The sequence below is a fragment of the Anabrus simplex genome, chromosome 1 (genome assembly GCF_040414725.1).
Source record: "Anabrus simplex isolate iqAnaSimp1 chromosome 1, ASM4041472v1, whole genome shotgun sequence".
In the NCBI taxonomy this organism is placed as follows: domain Eukaryota; kingdom Metazoa; phylum Arthropoda; class Insecta; order Orthoptera; family Tettigoniidae; genus Anabrus; species Anabrus simplex.
The window spans coordinates 1,084,198,735-1,084,217,495 of NC_090265.1; the positions used below are offsets into that span (position 1 = coordinate 1,084,198,735).

Genomic DNA, 18,761 nt, shown 5'->3' on the forward strand with positions numbered 1-18,761 from the left:
ATCTACGTAACCCAAACCGCACAGCCACTTGCTTGGTGACACCTCTGTGACCCCCTCTGGCACTGGCCCTCATGAATGTTGCAGGGTTTTCATCAATAATGTTCTGCGCACTTGCTGTACGAATTGTGGTGTTCTTATATTGTCTGCATGCTGTGAATGATTTTTTTGAACTTCGCTACATGTGACACATCCCCATCCAAGGCTTCTAACGCCTTCTGAACTCTGTGCACAAACAGCATGCTTTATTGTAATGAATTCATCATGATCACCGGTGTTAAGGAAACACCTTATTGAAGTTTGTTACTATTCAGCATTCACATGAACAGGAACTATAAAACATCAGCAAAGAATTGCCAATCTCTGTTGCAGATTCAGAGTGACAGATTTGCTATCTCAACATCAATGACCTTCAACATCATGTTAACTTACTGAGAAGCTCGCAGTGAAATTCACATCCTTTGGCAGGCCAAAAAACATTATTTTGTAATAAAGCAGGTTCAAAGAAAAACAATAATATAATTTCTGTACAAAAACAGTTATGTTATTGATATGCTAACATTTTAGAACAGAGAGTATTAAAAAAAGACAGGGTTAAGAGAGCCACCTATTTTCTTTTTTTTTGGCTATTTTCCTTTCTGTCATACCAATACAGACACATCTTATGGTGATGATGGGATAGCAATGGGCTAGAACTGGGAAGGAAGTGTCCATGTCCTTAATTAAGGAACAGCCCCAGCTTTTCCCTGGTATGAAAATGGGAAACCTTGGCAAACCATCTTCATGGCTGTTGACAGTGGAGTTCAAACCCACTATCTGCCAAATGCAAGAGGACAGCAGGATGACCCAAACTGCATAGCCAACTCTGTCGGACACACCTAGCAAGAACCATCTCCCCTAGTGATGACATACATTTCAATAATAAAAAAATCCTGTGATTCTATGACCTTTTTTGGATTGTTTGTCTTTCCCTCTTATCACAAAATCAAGCAACCTCAGGAACTTATGCTTCACAAGTAGGGCTCTGATTTTCAGGTCAAAAACCTTTTTCAATGGTCCTTGCAAGGTAGGGATAGCCTCATTCAATCCCCTCGTCAATCATCAGTAGTGCAGGGAATCAATATCATGATCACCAGAGCAACACTGACAATGTCAGAGCATGATGATGCATTTCAAAAGTATGATACTAATAAAAAAAAGAACAATGCTACATGAATCATAAACTGAGTCAACAGTGGAAAAATAGAAGTAAACAAACAAAAAAAACAAGAGCTGATGTTTAAATATTTACACATGGTAAAACTCTGATTTAGAAACAGAAATTAATTCATTTTTATTTAAAATGGCAAGCAGAAACAATTGGTCACAGAAGGAATAATGCTTGTTTCAAAGTGCACATAGTGTTTTCCACATAATCATTCGGGTTAGACTGAAGTCATAGCACACTGTGAAGTATTCAAAGTATTCAGGGAAAATGAGACTTAATAGTTGAAAAATGTTGAGATTGACATATCACTCTACCAAATCTGCTTGGTAACCTCTGGTTATACTGTATGATATATTAATTCCTCCTGAGTGACAAACTATACTTGAGTCTTTATCAAGTACAGTAGTACAGTAGTAGCCTATACCAATGACTGTATAAATCCTTGGTATGGAATTTGAGCACTCAACACAAAAAAAAAATATTGAAAATATACCAATCAAAATTTGAGGAACATGCAGAGAAAATAAATAAATAAATAAATAAATAAATAAATAAATATATATATATATATATATATATATATACACACCTGTGGCACAAGACTATCTGTGTGGGTTTAAGGTCTACTAACAAATGTCTGTTGTCCTAACAGTAATGATAATGAGTATCATGCAATCAACACGACGCAAATTCCACAACTGTTTATGACAAATCTCGTAACGAAGGCTGTTTCCATTTTGGATAGTTCAATGGACAGTACCCTGGAATTCTCACCGATAGGCCTATGTTCTATCATGTAATATTAAATAACCTTTTAATTTTCACCATCATTATGTGGGTGGTAGTTCAGCAGCATCAAAGAGTAGGCTATTTACCAGCCTGTCTGCTTTCCTTGCTAACTTGGAGTTTTCCAAGGAGGTCAAATGCTTATAACATTAAATATATAATTTAAAAAATGAAACTACCACAGAAAATTACAAAACTGTAAATACATTGTGGTTACTTTGACATTAATGTTACAACCAGCTCGTTTACACATCATCTTTAATTCCTTTACAAACTAATTTTTTGTGAAAAAATAATGTAAGCAGGGAAGATTATTCCCCATACAAATATATTACCTCAAAGGCAAACCTAAATAACTGAGGTAAAGGAAAATAACTATTTTCATAACATATGGAAACTATTATAAACTTGATCAAGTCATTAAGAATACTGGTAAAGTAGCCAACAAAAAAACATAATATATATGTATATATATAAGCTAATGACCAGTATTAGAAATGAAAGCAAACAAGGCTAAGTAACAACAGAGGGAGCAGTTCTTAAAATGTTGTGTTCAATATTTTAAATTAGACTCTCTTGAAACTGTTCAAACAAAAAGGTAGCATCTGCTAGAAATGAGTCATGATCTATATCATCATGAGGTTGTATACCTTCATGGGTAAATGCACGGATGTCAAGATTAGGCATAGCAGACCGAAGTTTTGCCACAGCATCTTCATCCACATTTTTGCAGTAGTTGATATTAAGCAACATGAGGTTTTTTAAATGAGTTGGGACTAAGCTAAATGGAAATCCTCCAACATCACATGAACGCATTTTTAAAACTCTTAGTTCACTAATGTCTAACATCACTTTCATTCCTTCCTCTGTGATATTGTTACAGTTATCAAGATTGAGGTACCTTAAGTTTTTACACTTTGTAATATATGTTACACCATCATCACTAACACCAGTACAACATAAATTTATATCCTGTAAGCTCTGAAGGGTATAAAGTTTCTTCAAGCTGATATCTGTCAAATTAGAACATTCCTCAAAATACAACACTTTAAGTTTAGGACAATTTTTCACAATCACTTCAGCCAATCTATCTTCATAGTTATAATAAAAGCTGATACGCAATTCCTCAAGTTGGTCCATGGACTTTTCCTGGAACACCCCCATTAGATCATTGACTTTAGCATTATCTAAAAAGCCAAATGTGAGAGAGGTCAAGGTCTTCAAACTTCGAAGAGCTTTAAAACCTGCCTGGGTCTCCACTTCACTGAAAGATCGAATGTTTAACGACTTCAATGACGGATAACCTAACAGAAGAGGAAGATTGCACTTTAAATCTACATTATCCCAACGAACTGCAAATGTGTGTAGCTGAGCTCCCTTTTTATCTAAAAAGTATTTCAAGTCATGGGTTGTCACCTTTCTTTCCCCAAGATCAATATGCTCCAAAGCAGGACAACCATCAGCTATTATTCGCAAAAGTATACATGGATCTTCCTCCTTGACCCAACCACATATCTTGAGGATTTTCAACTTTGGGAACTGTGCCACAATTTTGGTCTGTTCGTCCTTAAAAAACACATCACTTGGAAGAGATAAACACTCTAAATTTGGACAATTGTTGAATAGATTCTTTAACACTCTAATGCTTAACTTTTGAACATCACAGAATTCTAACTTTCTAAGATATGGGCAATTTTGTGTGATTGCATTAAGTACCACAGATTTTACTCCTTTTTTTCTGAGAAGTAACGTTTGTAACTTTGGCGTCTGTCTTACAACACTAGCTATCTTTTCATCACTAAGTCTCCAGTCAGGGCTATAAACACGATTCCTCCATAGCAGATGATCTTGACCAACATCCCTCCACCGGGAACAAACGTATTGAACAGAATGTACCAGGTCATCAAAGGCTAGACTAGCAAAAATTTCAACTAGGAGCTCATCAGGTAAATGTTCAATGCTTTTGACAGGACCCATAGCAGATTCTCACCTGAAACAAAAAGAACACCCATTACAAAGACAACTTATTTCAAATCATACTAAGACATTACCAGCACATGGGTATAACTGAAGGCCCAGATTAGGAATACACTATGTTCATACAATATACCAAACATGGTTTGATATCTGCATAACATTAAGCAATGTTAATAAATGGAAGTAAGCCAGGATTAGCAAGCTGGTTGGACCTTGATCCTCCAATAATACTGTGCTAGATATACAGTAATGATATAAAAGAAATTTACTTTTTAATTTGGCCTTTCAACCTTTTAGTCAAAAACTTCATTCATGTACTAATTTCCACAGTATTTTCTTGATATGAAAGTTTCTTTAGCAGCTAAGAAATTTCTTCAACATTTACCTGACAATTTCTGCTTTCTAAACTGCTATAGAATTATTTCTTTGGTATTTCCTTACTTAATGCAAGATTTATTTCCTTAAGATTTAGGCCTACTTGAATTACATAATTACCTCAAGGTTGAATCCTGCAATTTGTTTTATGTTGCAGCGACATACATAGGTTTTATGGCAACAATGGGATAGGAAAGGGCTAGGGATGGGAAGGAAGTGGCCATGGCCTTAACCAAGGTACAGTCCCAGCAATAGGGTTGATTTCCTTGGTGGCATACAAATGTCAGGGGATCAAGGGCAATGACTGAATGCTCTGATTTACAAGATGCTTTTATAGATTTTCTTTAGCTGTTATGTGGTGTTTCTGTTCTTAGTTGTATTACATACATCACTTTCAGCATTTGGTTTGCAAGCTTCTGTGAATTTATTAAACGCCTCCACAATCCTCCATTTGTAACTAGGTTTGTGAGTTTTCCTTCCATTCCTCTTTTCTTTAAATCATTAGAAACTGATGTGGTGGTGATTATTGTTTTAAGCATCAAGGGCCCCATACACGCGCAGACTTCTGGAATACTTACCTGCACAGATTTGCCTTCGGGAGGTACGTCGGAAGTATGCAGTTGCCCACACACGCTCAGACTAAATGACTTTACCGAGGAAGTTGAATACGTCACGCTCAGCTGTTTTCTGTTTAACATTATGCGCTTCGGATGGTTGAAAAAACAGATCGAAATTAATTAGATAGTCGGTATAGAAGATGAGTTGTTATTTGGACACAATTTAGCGCTCTGCACGAAAAAGACGCGCAAAAAATAAATTTCAGTTTTCATATTTGTAGGTTACCACATTTACATTTTCTGCCGCAATGCTGAGATGGCGCTTTCGTCGCAAAGTCTCCGGCTGAATTCAAGCAGCACTAGAATATCAGAGACTTGCCTGCAGACTTTTTGTCGGCAGACTTATCGGCCATACACACAGAGACATGTCTGAAGAGACTGGTTTGTGCAGACTTACCTCCAACTAAGTCTGCGCATGCATGGGGCTGAGTCTAACCATCATCATCTTGGTCTCCCTCTACTTCTTTGACCCTCCATGACTGGGTTTATTATTTTCCTAGGTAACCTATCCTTCTCCATTCACCTCACATGACTCCATCAAAGGTGGTTTAAGCATAGGGCCTACCGCTTCATTCATCAAGTTCAATCCTAAATTAGCCCTTATCTCCCCGAATATGTGTAACCTCCTGCCATTGTTCTCACCTGTTTTAATCAGCGATCATATCTCTCTACTTACATGTCTGTTACTTCTAAATTATAAATAACATCCCGAGTCCACCCAGCTTTCAATGCCATACAACAATGGTCTAGAAACAGTCCTGTGTAAAAATAGTCATCTCAGAGCCAACTTCTTTCTTATAGAATACTGTTGATTGCAACTGCGAGCTCACTTCATTGGCTTTGGTGCACCTTGATTTAATCTCACTATATTACCATCCTGGGAGAATATACATCCTAAATACTTGAAATGATCAACCTGTTCCAGTTTTGTATCCCTAACCTACATATGATTCTCCTAGGTTTCTTCCCTTTTGACATTTTATAGTCTGGATATGCTAATTGTCATATCATACTCACTGCACCTATTTTCAAGTTCCAAGATATTAGATCGCAGGTTTTCACCACAGTCTGCCATTAAGACTAAGTTGCTGGCATAGGCTAAACTGCTTACATTTCCACATAACTTAATCCTTGCCTGCCAATTTATACCTTTCAGTAAATGATCCATGTAAACTGTGAACAATAAAGGTGAAAGATTACAATCTTGTCTAACCCCTGTTAAGTGCCTTGAACTCATTCTACCATCAATTCTCACCGTAGCCCAATTGTCAACATAAATGCTTTTGACTGTTTTTAATAATTGACCCTTACTTCCATAATCCCAGTATGGCTACCATCTTTTCCCCCAGTACCACATGAGGTGGTGTGAACCCGATCATATACATATTTTTCAACATTAGGAAATGTCAGTTCGGCATAGTCCCGTAGCTGGTGAGGACTACTGTAATAGACAAAAGAGTGGTTGAATGGGTAGCTAAATTTCTAGAAAATATAACTTGGAGAATTAGAATAGGTGAAGCGTTATCTGATCCTGTAATGATTAAGAAGGGGGTTCCCTAGGACAGTATTACTGGACCTTTATGTTTTCTTCCATTCCTCTTATCTTTAACTATATGAGTAAAGAGTTGGAGTTACAGGTAAGGCTTGTTGCAGATGTTATACTGTATTGAGTAGTAAATAACTTACATAAGTGTGAACGACTACAAACAGACCTAGACAATGTTGTGAGATGGACAATGGTATGATGGTAAATGGGATGAAAAGTCAAGTTATAAGTTTCACCAAGAGGAAATGTCCTCTCAGTTTTAATTATTGTGTTGATGGGGTGATAGTACCTCATGCGGATCTCTGCAAGTACCTAGGTGTTTATATAAGGAACCAAGGGTGCCCATACTCGGGGGCAAGGTGGGGACATGGCCCCCCTCTAGCTCTCAGGGAAAGGCAAAAATCTAGTGTAGTCATGTGTTTTCCTTTCAAGAAAATGATGTAAAAGTCAGTATTATGTAAAAGCGGTAGTACCTCCCCCTCCCCACCAACAGGCAGGGGATACCGTAGGTTATTCTACCGCAAAATACAAATTGTCATTTATCTTCCAAAATATTAAAATTACTATGTACCCCCAGGTCTGGGCCCCGCCTAGAAACTGTCATATGGGCGCCCATGTAAGGAACTGTCTTTGTAGTGTCCCTAACTGAAATCAACGTAAGTCATTACAAAAAATGTCAGTAGGAAAGTAGCAATTAAAAGCAATATTATCATATAAAATACTCGATCAATGAAAAACCGTACATTTCCCCACTTTTAACAAATAGTATTACGGTGCCAATCTAACAGTCCAAAGTTCCAGAACTGAAGTGACCAGGCCGTAGGCAGCTGTGAACACTCCTCTGCCATTATTCCATTAAATATGCACACTGCTCATTCCAATCAGCGCCTCAGAGTAGGGACTGAACAGCTCAAATGCTATGATGAACCTGTGTGTTATATACCAGCAGTATCAAAAAAATGTATGAACCAGAGGAATGTCATGCTAAAGAAGAATGTTATCTAACTCCCCATCTACTTCCCGCCAATGTTCAGGCAGGCTGTTACACTCTGTACTACTAGGCGAGTTGGCCGTGTGGTTACAGGCGGGCAGCTGTGAGCTTGCATTCGAAAGACAGTGGATTCGAATACCCAATGTCGGCAGCCTTGAAAATGATATTCCGTGATTTTCCATTTTCACACCAGGCAAATGCTGGGGCTTTACCTTAATTAAGGCCAAGGCCACTTTCTTCACACTCCTAGCCCTTCTTTTCTTCATGGAGCCTCTAAATATTAGTTCCTGATTAGCGTCGACCTCTAAGATATTTTGCTACCATGTTTCTCCTTCATTCTCACCTAGATATACCTGCACCTTTCACAAAGTTGCAGGTTGTTCTTATTGGGTCTTCTTGGATTTTTTCTTTCTCTTCACCTGATAGTCTTAGAGTGGAGTGTCCGATTCTACCCAGCGCCTCACATTAAAAAAGTATGTATTCAGCTGATTCCTCTGCTTCATTGCATTTCCTACATATATTGTCTCTTATTACTCCAATTTTTTGTAGGTGTTTTTTCAGATGGCAGTTTCCTGTGAACAGTCCTACTACCCATCTTATATTTTCTCTGGTGAGTTTCAACAGTTCTTTAGTATGCTTCTTGTTTGGTCCTTGCTTGCAAGCCTGCATCCTGGAGTATTTTTCCAGTTCTCCATTTGTTTCTTTTGTACCCATTTTCCTATGTAGTGTCGGGCTTGTTCATACGAAATACCGCATAAGGTTCTGGGCCTACAAAATATGTTTCTGCCCATTTCCTGGCCAGTTCATCTGCCTTTTCATTTCCTTCTATACCTACATGCCCTGGTACCCATATTATTTTGACAATGTTATACTTTGAGAGCTTCAGGAGAAGTGAATGGTAATACCAGACAATTCTGGATATTATCCGGACTGCTTCTAGTGCCTTAATGGCCGCTTGGCTGTCCGTAAAAATGAAAATGTTCTTATTCCTATAGTTCACTTTCAGATTTTCTTCAAGATATGTTGTGATAGGTATCACTTCAGCTTGAAAGATTGTAGTGTGTTTGCCCAGGCTCATCTGAATTGATCTTTCACGTCTCTACCCCTGCTGATCCCTCCTCCTGTGCCATCCTCAGTCTTTGAGCCATCAGTCCACCACACTATATCTTCTTTTTCAGTATTCGATTTGTTGATATCCTAGTCTCCATTTTTAATTATCTGGGTCACAAATGGTTTTTCAAAGTTGTACTTTGGTATCATATGATCAGAAGGCATGTGTAGAACTTCCTCTGTTATTACTCTGTTAATTATACAGTGTCCTAGATTGCTCCTAGCCCTTTCTTATCCCATCGTTGCCATAAGGCCTATCTGTGTCGGTGCGACGTAAAGTAAATTTTTTAAAATACCTGGTACACAGCAGTAATCCTATCTATCGGAGATGAGTGGCAACAGAAGACACAAAGCACATCACAACAAACAATGGTCAATGTAATATTGTTGTTGATCAATTTTATGAGTTTTCTATATTGTAGGCCTTAACATTTAGTTTTCTTTCGACTCAGTGATATTAGGGCGTCTTATAAAATGAATTATAGCGTAGACTGTAGTTCCTTAATCTCCGACTTTACATACCGGTTTTCATTGAATCCTGTTTACCGGTACCAGTTTTCTTGTGACTTGGCGCTGATATGGACTTAGTAACAAAAATCCAAGTTCATGAATATCTCTGTGAACATAGCCGGTAAGGTAAAAATGTATAAGGCATAAATGACTGAAAATTTAATACTAATTATATAACTTTAGTTATGTAGTATTTATCAATACGACCACTAATAACATAAATATTTGAGAATTAAATTTTAGGCCTTCCCCTAAACTACCATTTCACTCAGCATAAAAAAATTATTTATACCCTAGATTGTAGCAACTTATTCTCTGACTTAGCATACCAATTTTTATCAAGATAGGACCACTAATAACAAATATTTGAGAATTAAATTCTAGGCCTTCCCCTAAACTACCATTTCTTTCAGCGTCAATAAAATAATTTATGGCCTAGATTGTAGCGACTTTTCCCCTGACTTTGAATACCAGTATGTCAAAGTATCAAAGTATATCTCATCACATTTTGGCTTGAGTACGTTTATCTCTTTCACAATATCATTTCCAGGACCTTTCTTCTTAGAGGGAAATATCTGTTCCTCAAATACCACACTTCTTCTCACAACCACCTTTTCCTTTCAAGACTCCACAGTCTATATCAGTCTTTAGTAGGCCTACCTACCTCATATCCTACCATAAAGCATGACTCTCTTCTAAGAACTAACTTCATCCATTCTACTCTCACTGTCCATGCCCAACATCCAAACACCTTAAAATTGCCTATTTCTTCCTCATCCATCTTCCTACTGAACCACAATTCAAAAGGTAACTGAAAACTTATTGCTGAGGATGGGCACCTATTTCTTAAATAGACTGCTGTCATTACTGCTTCTCCCTGAAATTCCTTTGGTAACCCAGACTGGATCAACAGACACCTAACAGTATCAAGAATTCATGTTGAAAGATGCATACGGAGGGTGAACATTTTTCAAAATCTTGAAATATATTCCTAAAGATCTGTTCCCGTATATCAGCGATATTGTTTATGTAGCTTGTGCACTAGCAAATTTCTTGCCATCAGTAATAAAGAATGTAGAACTGTAACTCTTGTACATAATACATTCAGATTAATCTAGCTTCTCAGAACTTCACTTCGCAATATGATGAAAGAGTCATCTACTTGTTCCAACTGACTGAATTCCTGCTTATACGTTTACCGGATGTTGCCTGCCAAAAGCACACTCAATTCCACTGCATATCTCACTAGCAAAATTTTAAGTTTTCACAAGCTTTGCTTCCTTAAATAGATTTGAGGCAGTTACAATGATGATTAATTTCACCCTGTGACAACAATAACAGGTATAAAAGATAATTTTTGTATTTTCAATACTTTTTCAACCAAAGTTACATTTGAAAAGCATACACAGTATATTTTTAACATGGTAGTGAGTCTACAATAGGAACATGTCGACACCTAAGACATAATTTTACTAGGAATTAACACATTTACATTGTATTTCATACTTATAACACTGTACTTATAATTACTGTTTGACTTTCACTCATGTTTATTGCACTGTTAATTCAATAATCAATCAATCAATCAATGATCAGCATTTAGGGCCATCGCCCAGGTGGCAGATTCCCTATCAACTGTTTACCATTGTTTAAACATTTTCAAAGAACTTTGAAATTTATCAAACAATTCCATTGATAATTTATTCCTTGACCTATAAATGAACATTTGCCCCAATTTGTCATCTTGAATTTCAACTTTATCTTTATATTATGATCATTCCTACTTTTAAAAGCTCCGCTCCAGTTTATTCATCCACTTAGGTCATTCCATGCCAATTCTCCACTGACAGCTCGAAACATTGATTAGGTAGTAAATTCAATAAATTAACTTATTGATATCATTCCATTCAAGTATCATCAATACGGATCAAGAATGATATTTATCACATGTAACATACCAGATAGTCGAGCATCTCATCACTTACTCCCAAATCTTCCCAACCCAAAGTTTGCAACATTTGCATAACCCTACTCCTTTGTCAGAAATACGCAGAACAAATCGTTCTGCTTTCCTTTGAATTATTTCCAGTTCTCGTATCAAGTAGTCCTGGTGAGGGTCCCATACACTGGAACCATACTCTAAGCCCTTGTCCAGCTCCTGCCAGGTCGGGGTGTTGATGGCACTTCTCCACTGTTGCCTCTCCTTCCATCAATCCTCTCTAGTAATTGTATTCCTGTCCATTCTTCTTTTTCTTATACTGTTCTTGACAGAGTCCATCCACTTTGCTCCGGGCTTGCCTCTTGCCTACTTTCCTTCTATCTTAGCTTCCAACACTTGTTTTGGTATCCTTCCCTCTTCCATCCTCATAACATATCCAAACCATCTCAATTTTTTCTTCTCCATCCTATCACTCAGTTTTTCCACCCCTTATCACTTTTCTGACCTCAACACTTCTTACTCTGTCACCTTGTCTTTCCCACCAAACTCCACAGGAATTTCCAATGCCCTGAATGTTACTTTCATTTCTTGCTGTCAAAGTCCAAGTCTCTGATACATACGTTAATATGGGGCTATAGTACATCTAGTACATTATCTCCTTATGTTTCATAGGAACTTCTCTGTTCCACACCAGGTTCCTTACATTCTGGTATTATGTATTTCCTGCTTGTACCCTCCTGCCGATCTCATCCAACCTTGCATCTTGCATTATTTCACTTCCCAAATATTTGAAGTATTCAACAACCTCAAGATTTTCTCCCCTGATACTAATGATTTCTTTTCCTTCGCTTTCTCCTCTAGTCATCACCACTGTTTTGCTCTTCTCCACACTGATTTTCATACCATATTTCTCAATATTGTCATTTAAAGCCTCTGGTTGGATTTACACTTCTGTACTGTTGACTCCCCAGATCACTATGTCATCTGCAAACAACAATATTTTCATATCCCCTCCATATCTTGCCTTTTTTTTTCTTTATAATTTCCGTAACCATTATAAACAGAAGTGGAGACAATACACTTCCCTATCTTAGTCCAGTTTGGTTTCTAAACTAATCTGTTGAAACAATTCTTGTACTTTGCTTTCACTAGTTCCCTTGCTTGCTTTCCACATCCTTTTCTGTCCAGGGTTTCCCACACATTTTCTCTATTAACACTACTGTATGCCGTATCTAGATCAACGGATACCATCACCAGTTCTTTTCCATATTCCCAATATTTGTCATCAGTAATCTTGTGGTAAATATAGGGTCTAGTGTTGACCTGCCCTGTCAAAATCCATACGGCTCTTCTTAATTTCTTTCCACCCTTCCTCCTTTCTATTATTCTCTTCAATATTTTGTCTACTTGTGACAACAGTGTAATTCCTCGATAATTGTCACATACCTTCCTGTCACCTTTCCTTTTACAAGTTGCTCTTTTTTTTCCTAGTTGTTTTACGTCGCACCGACACAGATAGGTCTTACGGCGACGATGGGACAGGAAAGGGCTAGGAGTGGGAAGGAAGCGGCCGTGGCCTTAATTAAGGTACAGCCCCAGCATTTGCCTGGTGTGAAAATGGGAAACCACGGAAAACCATTTTCAGGGCTGCCGACAGTGGGGTATGAACCCACTATCTCCCGAATACACTTTGAATCAGAGCAAAACAAACCTCCCGTTATGTTTCTGCAAATGCTTCTCTAGTAATAAAATGGTAAAGAGGAGGAAAACTATCCGCTTGCTGGCCAGCCATTAACAGAACTCCGGTCCTGCAACAATCGAGCAAACGTCATCTGCCCTGACGGCACATGCACGGCTAAAAAAAATTTTAATATATATTTTTAATAATTTTTAATATATATTACAACGATGACCATATTCAGTGCAACAAAGGGTTATAACTTCCAAGGATATCAAATTGGACGTAAGATAGTAGCTTCATAGTGACAACACAATGTAAGCAGTGACAAGTAACATTTCATCAGTGGTCGACACAGCTAGTGGATCCATCCAGGATGATACACGTTGTAAGAGTGCAAAGGCCAGGAGGAATGAGTGGACGATTCAAGAGTGTTATTAAAATTTTCCATGCCTTACGTGTCGGGTTACAACAGGCATTATTATACAAAAATTCAAAGTGTACACATAGTAACTAGAGTTGAGGTTAGAAAGGATGTTAATGTGATAAGATGTTATATCTTGAGACCTAGGTAAGGTAGATTTTGATGTAAATACGCTGACGAAGGGAGTTACGGCTCCCGAAACATGTACGTATAAATTATTCAAATATAAAATATATTGACAAGGCGGACCAAACAATCACTCGTTGTACGTTATTGTTGTAGGATTCAAACCCACTATCTCCCGGATGCAAGCTCATAGCTGCGCGCTCCTAACCGCACGGCCAACTTGCCCGGCATATGAGTATTATAAAAAGTTTACTACTCTTAATTGGAAATATTAATACCCATAAAAATTCTATAATGGTTTACATTTACAAGTACCATTGATCCATGATAGATTAGTGAATTACAGCTCAGCTGGGAAACACTTGTTTAGTCCTGTGTCGTTCCCCGTTATTTCTTCTTTTATGAAGCCGAGCAATTCGTAAAATGACGACATTGACATGCGCAGGTAATTGAAAAATGTACTGTCATCCTCATTTAGATGGTCAAACAATCTATATATATAAAATAAGAGTTTTGTCTGTACATTGCTCAGAATTTGAAAAGAATGGTATTTCTGTATTGGTCACGTCCTCAGTAACAAGAAAATGTATTTTTTACTTTTCCGTAATTTCTGTCTGTCTGTCTGTATGTATGTACATGCATCACGAGAAAACAGCTTGAGAGAATTTAATGAAAATCGGAATGTAAAGTCGGGTGATGAACCGCTACAATCTAGGCTATAAATTATTTTAATCACGCTGAGTGAAATGGTAGTTTAGGGGAAGGCCTGAAATTTAATTCTCAAATATTTATGTTATTAGTGGTCGTGTCTTAATGAAAATCGCTAGAAAAAGATGGGAAATAAGTCGCTACAATATAGGTTATACACGCCGAGAAAAATGGTAGTTTAGGGGAAGGCCTAAAATTTGTCACATATTTATTTTGTTAGTGATCGTATCTTCACGAAAATTGGTATGCAAAGTCGGGGAATAGGTCGCTATAATCTAGGCTATCAATAATGTTATTCGCACTGAGTGAAATGGTAGTTTAGGGGAAGGCCTGAAATGTAATCTATATATATAAAATAAGAGTTTTGTCTGTACATTGCTCAGAATTTGAAAAGAATGGTATTTCTGTATTGGTCATGTCATCAGTAACAAGAAAATGTATTTTTTACTTTTCCGTAATTTCTGTCTGTCTGTCTGTACATGCATCACGAGAAAACGGCTGAAGAGAATTTAATGAAAATCGGAATGTAAAGTCGGGTGATGAACCGCTACAATCTAGGCTATAAATTATTTTAATCACGCTGAGTGAAATGGTAGTTTAGGGGAAGGCCTGAAATTTAATTCTTAAATATTAATGTTATTAGTGGTCGTGTCTTAATGAAAATCGCTAGAAAAAGATGGGAAATAAGTCGCTACAATATAGGTTATACACGCCGAGAAAAATGGTAGTTTAGGGAAGGCCTAAAATTTAATTGTCAAATATTTATTTTATTAGTGGTCGTATCTTCACGAAAACTGGTATGCAAAGTCGGGGAATAGGTTGCTATAATCTAGGCTATCAATAATGTTATTCACACTGAGTGAAATGGTAGTTTAGAGGAAGGCCTTAAATGTAATCTATATATAAAATAAGAGTTTTGCCTGTACATTGCTCAGAATTTGAAATGAATGGTATTTCTGTATCTGTCATGTCCACAGTAACAAGGAAATGCATTTTTTACTTTTCCATAATTTCTGTCTGTCTGTATGTCTGTCTGACTGTACACGCATCAATAGAAAACGGCTGAAGAGAATTTAATGAAAATCGGTATGTAATGTCGGGTGATGAACCACTACAAGCTCGGCTATAAATTATTTTATTCATGCTGAGTGAAATGGTAGTTTAGGGGAAGGCCTGAAATTTAATTCTCAAATATTTATGTTATTAGTGGTCGTGTCTTAATGAAAATCGCTAGAAAAAGATGGGAAATAAGTCGCTACAATATAGGTTATACACGCCGAGAAAAATGGTAGTTTAGGGGAAGGCCTAAAATTTAATTGTCACATATTTATTTTGTTAGTGGTCGTATCTTCACGAAAATTGGTATGCAAAGTCGGGGAATAGGTCGCTATAATCTAGGCTATCAATAATGTTATTCGCACTGAGTGAAATGGTAGTTTAGGGGAAGGCCTGAAATGTAATCTATATATATAAAATAAGAGTTTTGTCTGTACATTGCTCAGAATTTGAAAAGAATGGTATTTCTGTATTGGTCATGTCATCAGTAACAAGAAAATGTATTTTTTACTTTTCCGTAATTTCTGTCTGTCTGTACATGCATCATGAGAAAACGGCTGAAGAGAATTTAATGAAAATCGGAATGTAAAGTCGGGTGATGAACCGCTACAATCTAGGCTATAAATTATTTTAATCACGCTGAGTGAAATGGTAGTTTAGGGGAAGGCCTGAAATTTAATTCTTAAATATTAATGTTATTAGTGGTCGTGTCTTAATGAAAATCGCTAGAAAAAGATGGGAAATAAGTCGCTACAATATAGGTTATACACGCCGAGAAAAATGGTAGTTTAGGGGAAGGCCTAAAATTTAATTGTCAAATATTTATTTTATTAGTGGTCGTATCTTCACGAAAACTGGTATGCAAAGTCGGGGAATAGGTTGCTATAATCTAGGCTATCAATAATGTTATTCGCACTGAGTGAAATGGTAGTTTAGGGGAAGGCCTGAAATGTAATCTATATATATAAAATAAGAGTTTTGTCTGTACATTGCTCAGAATTTGAAAAGAATGGTATTTCTGTATTGGTCATGTCATCAGTAACAAGAAAATGTATTTTTTACTTTTCCGTAATTTCTGTCTGTCTGTCTGTACATGCATCACGAGAAAACGGCTGAAGAGAATTTAATGAAAATCGGTATGTAATGTCAGGTGATGAACCACTACAAGCTCGGCTATAAATTGTTTTATTCATGCTGAGTGAAATGGTAGTTTAGGGGAAGGCCTGAAATGTAATTCTCAAATAAGTTATTTATGTTATTAGTGGTCGTATCGCTAAATACTACATAACTAACCTAACTTTAGTTATGTCGTAAGTTAGTAGTAGTTATGTAAGAAGTTATTAAATTTCCGATCACTTATGTCTTATACATTGTTACCGTACCGCATATAATCAGAGATATTCATGAATTTGGATTTTTGTTACTAAGTCCATATCAACGCCGAGTCACGAGAAAATGGGTAAACAGAATTTAGTGGAAATCGGTATGTAAAGTCTGAGAATAAGGAACTACAGTCTACGATATAAATAATTTTGTAAGACACCCTAATATCACAGAGTCGAAAGAAAATTAATGTGAAGGCCTGCAATATAGAAAGCTCATAAACTTTATCAACAATAACACTACATTGGCCACTGTTTGTTGTGATGTGCTTTTTGTCTTCTCTTTCCTCTCATCCCCGATAGATAGGATCACTGCAGCGTACAGAGATTTTTTAAAATTTGCTTGACGTCGCACCGACACAGGTAGGTCTTAAGGCGTCGATGGGATAGGAAATGAATAGTGGTGTGAAGGAAGTGGCCTTGGCTTTAAGGTACAGCCTGGTGTGACTGGTGTGAAAATGGGAAACCACGGAATAACATTTTTTCTGCTTAACGTCGCACTGACACAGATACGTCTTATGCAACGATGGGATAGGAAAGGTCTAGGAAGTGGAAGGAAGCGGCCATGGCTTTAATTAAGGTACAGTCTCGGCATTTGCCTGGTGTGAAAATCGGAAACCACGGAGAATCATCGTCAGGGCTGCCGACAGTGGGGCTCGAACCCACCATCTCCTGAATACCATCTTCAGGGTTGCCGGCAGTGGGGTTCGAATCCACTATCTCCCGGATGCAATCTCACAGCTGCGCGCCCCTAACCACACTGCCAACTCGCTTGGTCGTATCGACTGTAACAGCCTGCCTGTATATTGGCGGGAAGTAGCTGGGGTGTAAGGTAACTGTCTTCTTTAGCATGCCATTCCTCTGGTTCATATATTTTCTGATATATCTGGTACGTAACACACTGGTTCATCATAGTATTCGAGCTATACAATCCCTACTCTGAGCCACTGATTGGATTGAGTAGTGTGCATATTTAACGGAATAATGACAGAGGAGTGTTCACGGCAGTCTGCGACCTGGTTATTCCAGCTCTGGAACTTTGGACTCTTAGATCGACACCGTAGTACTGTTCGTTGAAAGTAAGAAAGTGTGCGGTTTTTCATTTGATCGAGTATTTGATATCATAACATTGCTTTCAATCGCTACATTCCTACTGATGTTTTTGTAATGACCTATGTTGAATTAAGTTAGGAAAACCACCAAGTCAGTCTTTCTGAGAATCCCGTAGCGAAGCACGGGTACATCAGCTAGTGTATAATATAATCCTCTAGTCAGTCGAGAAACAAATATAGGAGGTTTCCGCATTTTCGTAACCCTACGGTTTTTCATTTTTAATAGAAGAGCAAGAAGAAGTTCTTCGTAGGACGCCAATCTCTCAACTGACTATTCCCCGGTATGAACCGAGCTCCGAACAATTATTCACAAGTTGCGCCACTGATCGCCCGGTACTTAAATCCACTTGTGCAGCCAATAATCGGCTATGCTCGGGACTACTCGAGGAATCTCGGCGTTTAGTACCGCCTACCTAGCGATTTCGCGCCACGTGTGTATCAAGGACCAGAAGAAGATTATTTGTTTTGTTTTGTGAAAGATAACTTTACAAATCTATCTCAGTATTGCTTGTTTTGTGATAGTTAACAAGTCTTTACGCCGAGTTTGCCGTATAATCCACGAAACTGGGCTTCACACATTCACTTGCAGCTGTCCAGCAGTCCACATTCAGCAATCAAGCTCGTGTAAACACATCTATTTGACATGCAACATAGCAAATAGAGAGTCTTCCAGTGCAGCTGAATCTACATACAGAAATTTAATAATCCACGAGGCATCCACTACAGATCAATAACAACTTGCAATAATCCAAGAACTACAATGCCCTGGAGCAGCAAAGTCCTGTGAAACAGTGTAAGTAAATTCCAATATTGTAAAATATTAGTGTACACATCACAGGTTGTAACATTTAGGTATCAACAAGTACTCTTATCTTGATTTAATTACATAAATCGAAAGTAGACAATGGTGTAAAAGTTGCACTCATAGGTTAGATTTTAATTTGTTGTTTTCTTTCGTTGTAGGTGTGATCAGTGGGTTATCAAATGTAGGAGAAGTGATTTGGATGACATTTACAAGAAAGAAGGACCTACCTACTTAAATAGCTCATGCAAGATATGTTGAGATCACTTCCAATCCACAGGTTTTAGGAATCCTCAGCTCTTTAGTCAGGGGTAAGTTATGAATCAATCAATCAGTCACTACTGATCTGCATTTAGGGCAGTCACCCAAGTGGAAGATTCTCTATTCGTTGTTTTCCTGGCCATTTCTTAAATTATTG

The 18,761-nt window shown here is 37.6% G+C and overlaps 1 protein-coding gene across 5 annotated transcripts in view; it reads right to left on the reverse strand.

Annotated features, from left to right (window-relative positions):
* Positions 1-286: 286 nt before the first annotated feature.
* LOC136876280 (F-box and leucine-rich repeat protein 13) overlaps positions 287-18,761 on the reverse strand; it is a 48,952-nt gene continuing 30,477 nt past the window's right edge. For 2 of the 5 annotated variants that reach the window (XM_067150134.2, XM_067150116.2), the window contains exon 2: positions 287-3,980. In XM_067150134.2, the coding sequence (XP_067006235.2) occupies positions 2,552-3,967 (1,416 nt within the window). In that variant the 5' untranslated portion in view covers positions 3,968-3,980 and the 3' untranslated portion in view covers positions 287-2,551. The remainder of the gene's footprint in view (positions 3,981-18,761) is intronic. The other 3 variants (XM_068225405.1, XM_068225404.1, XM_067150099.2) reach the window with 2 other exon arrangements.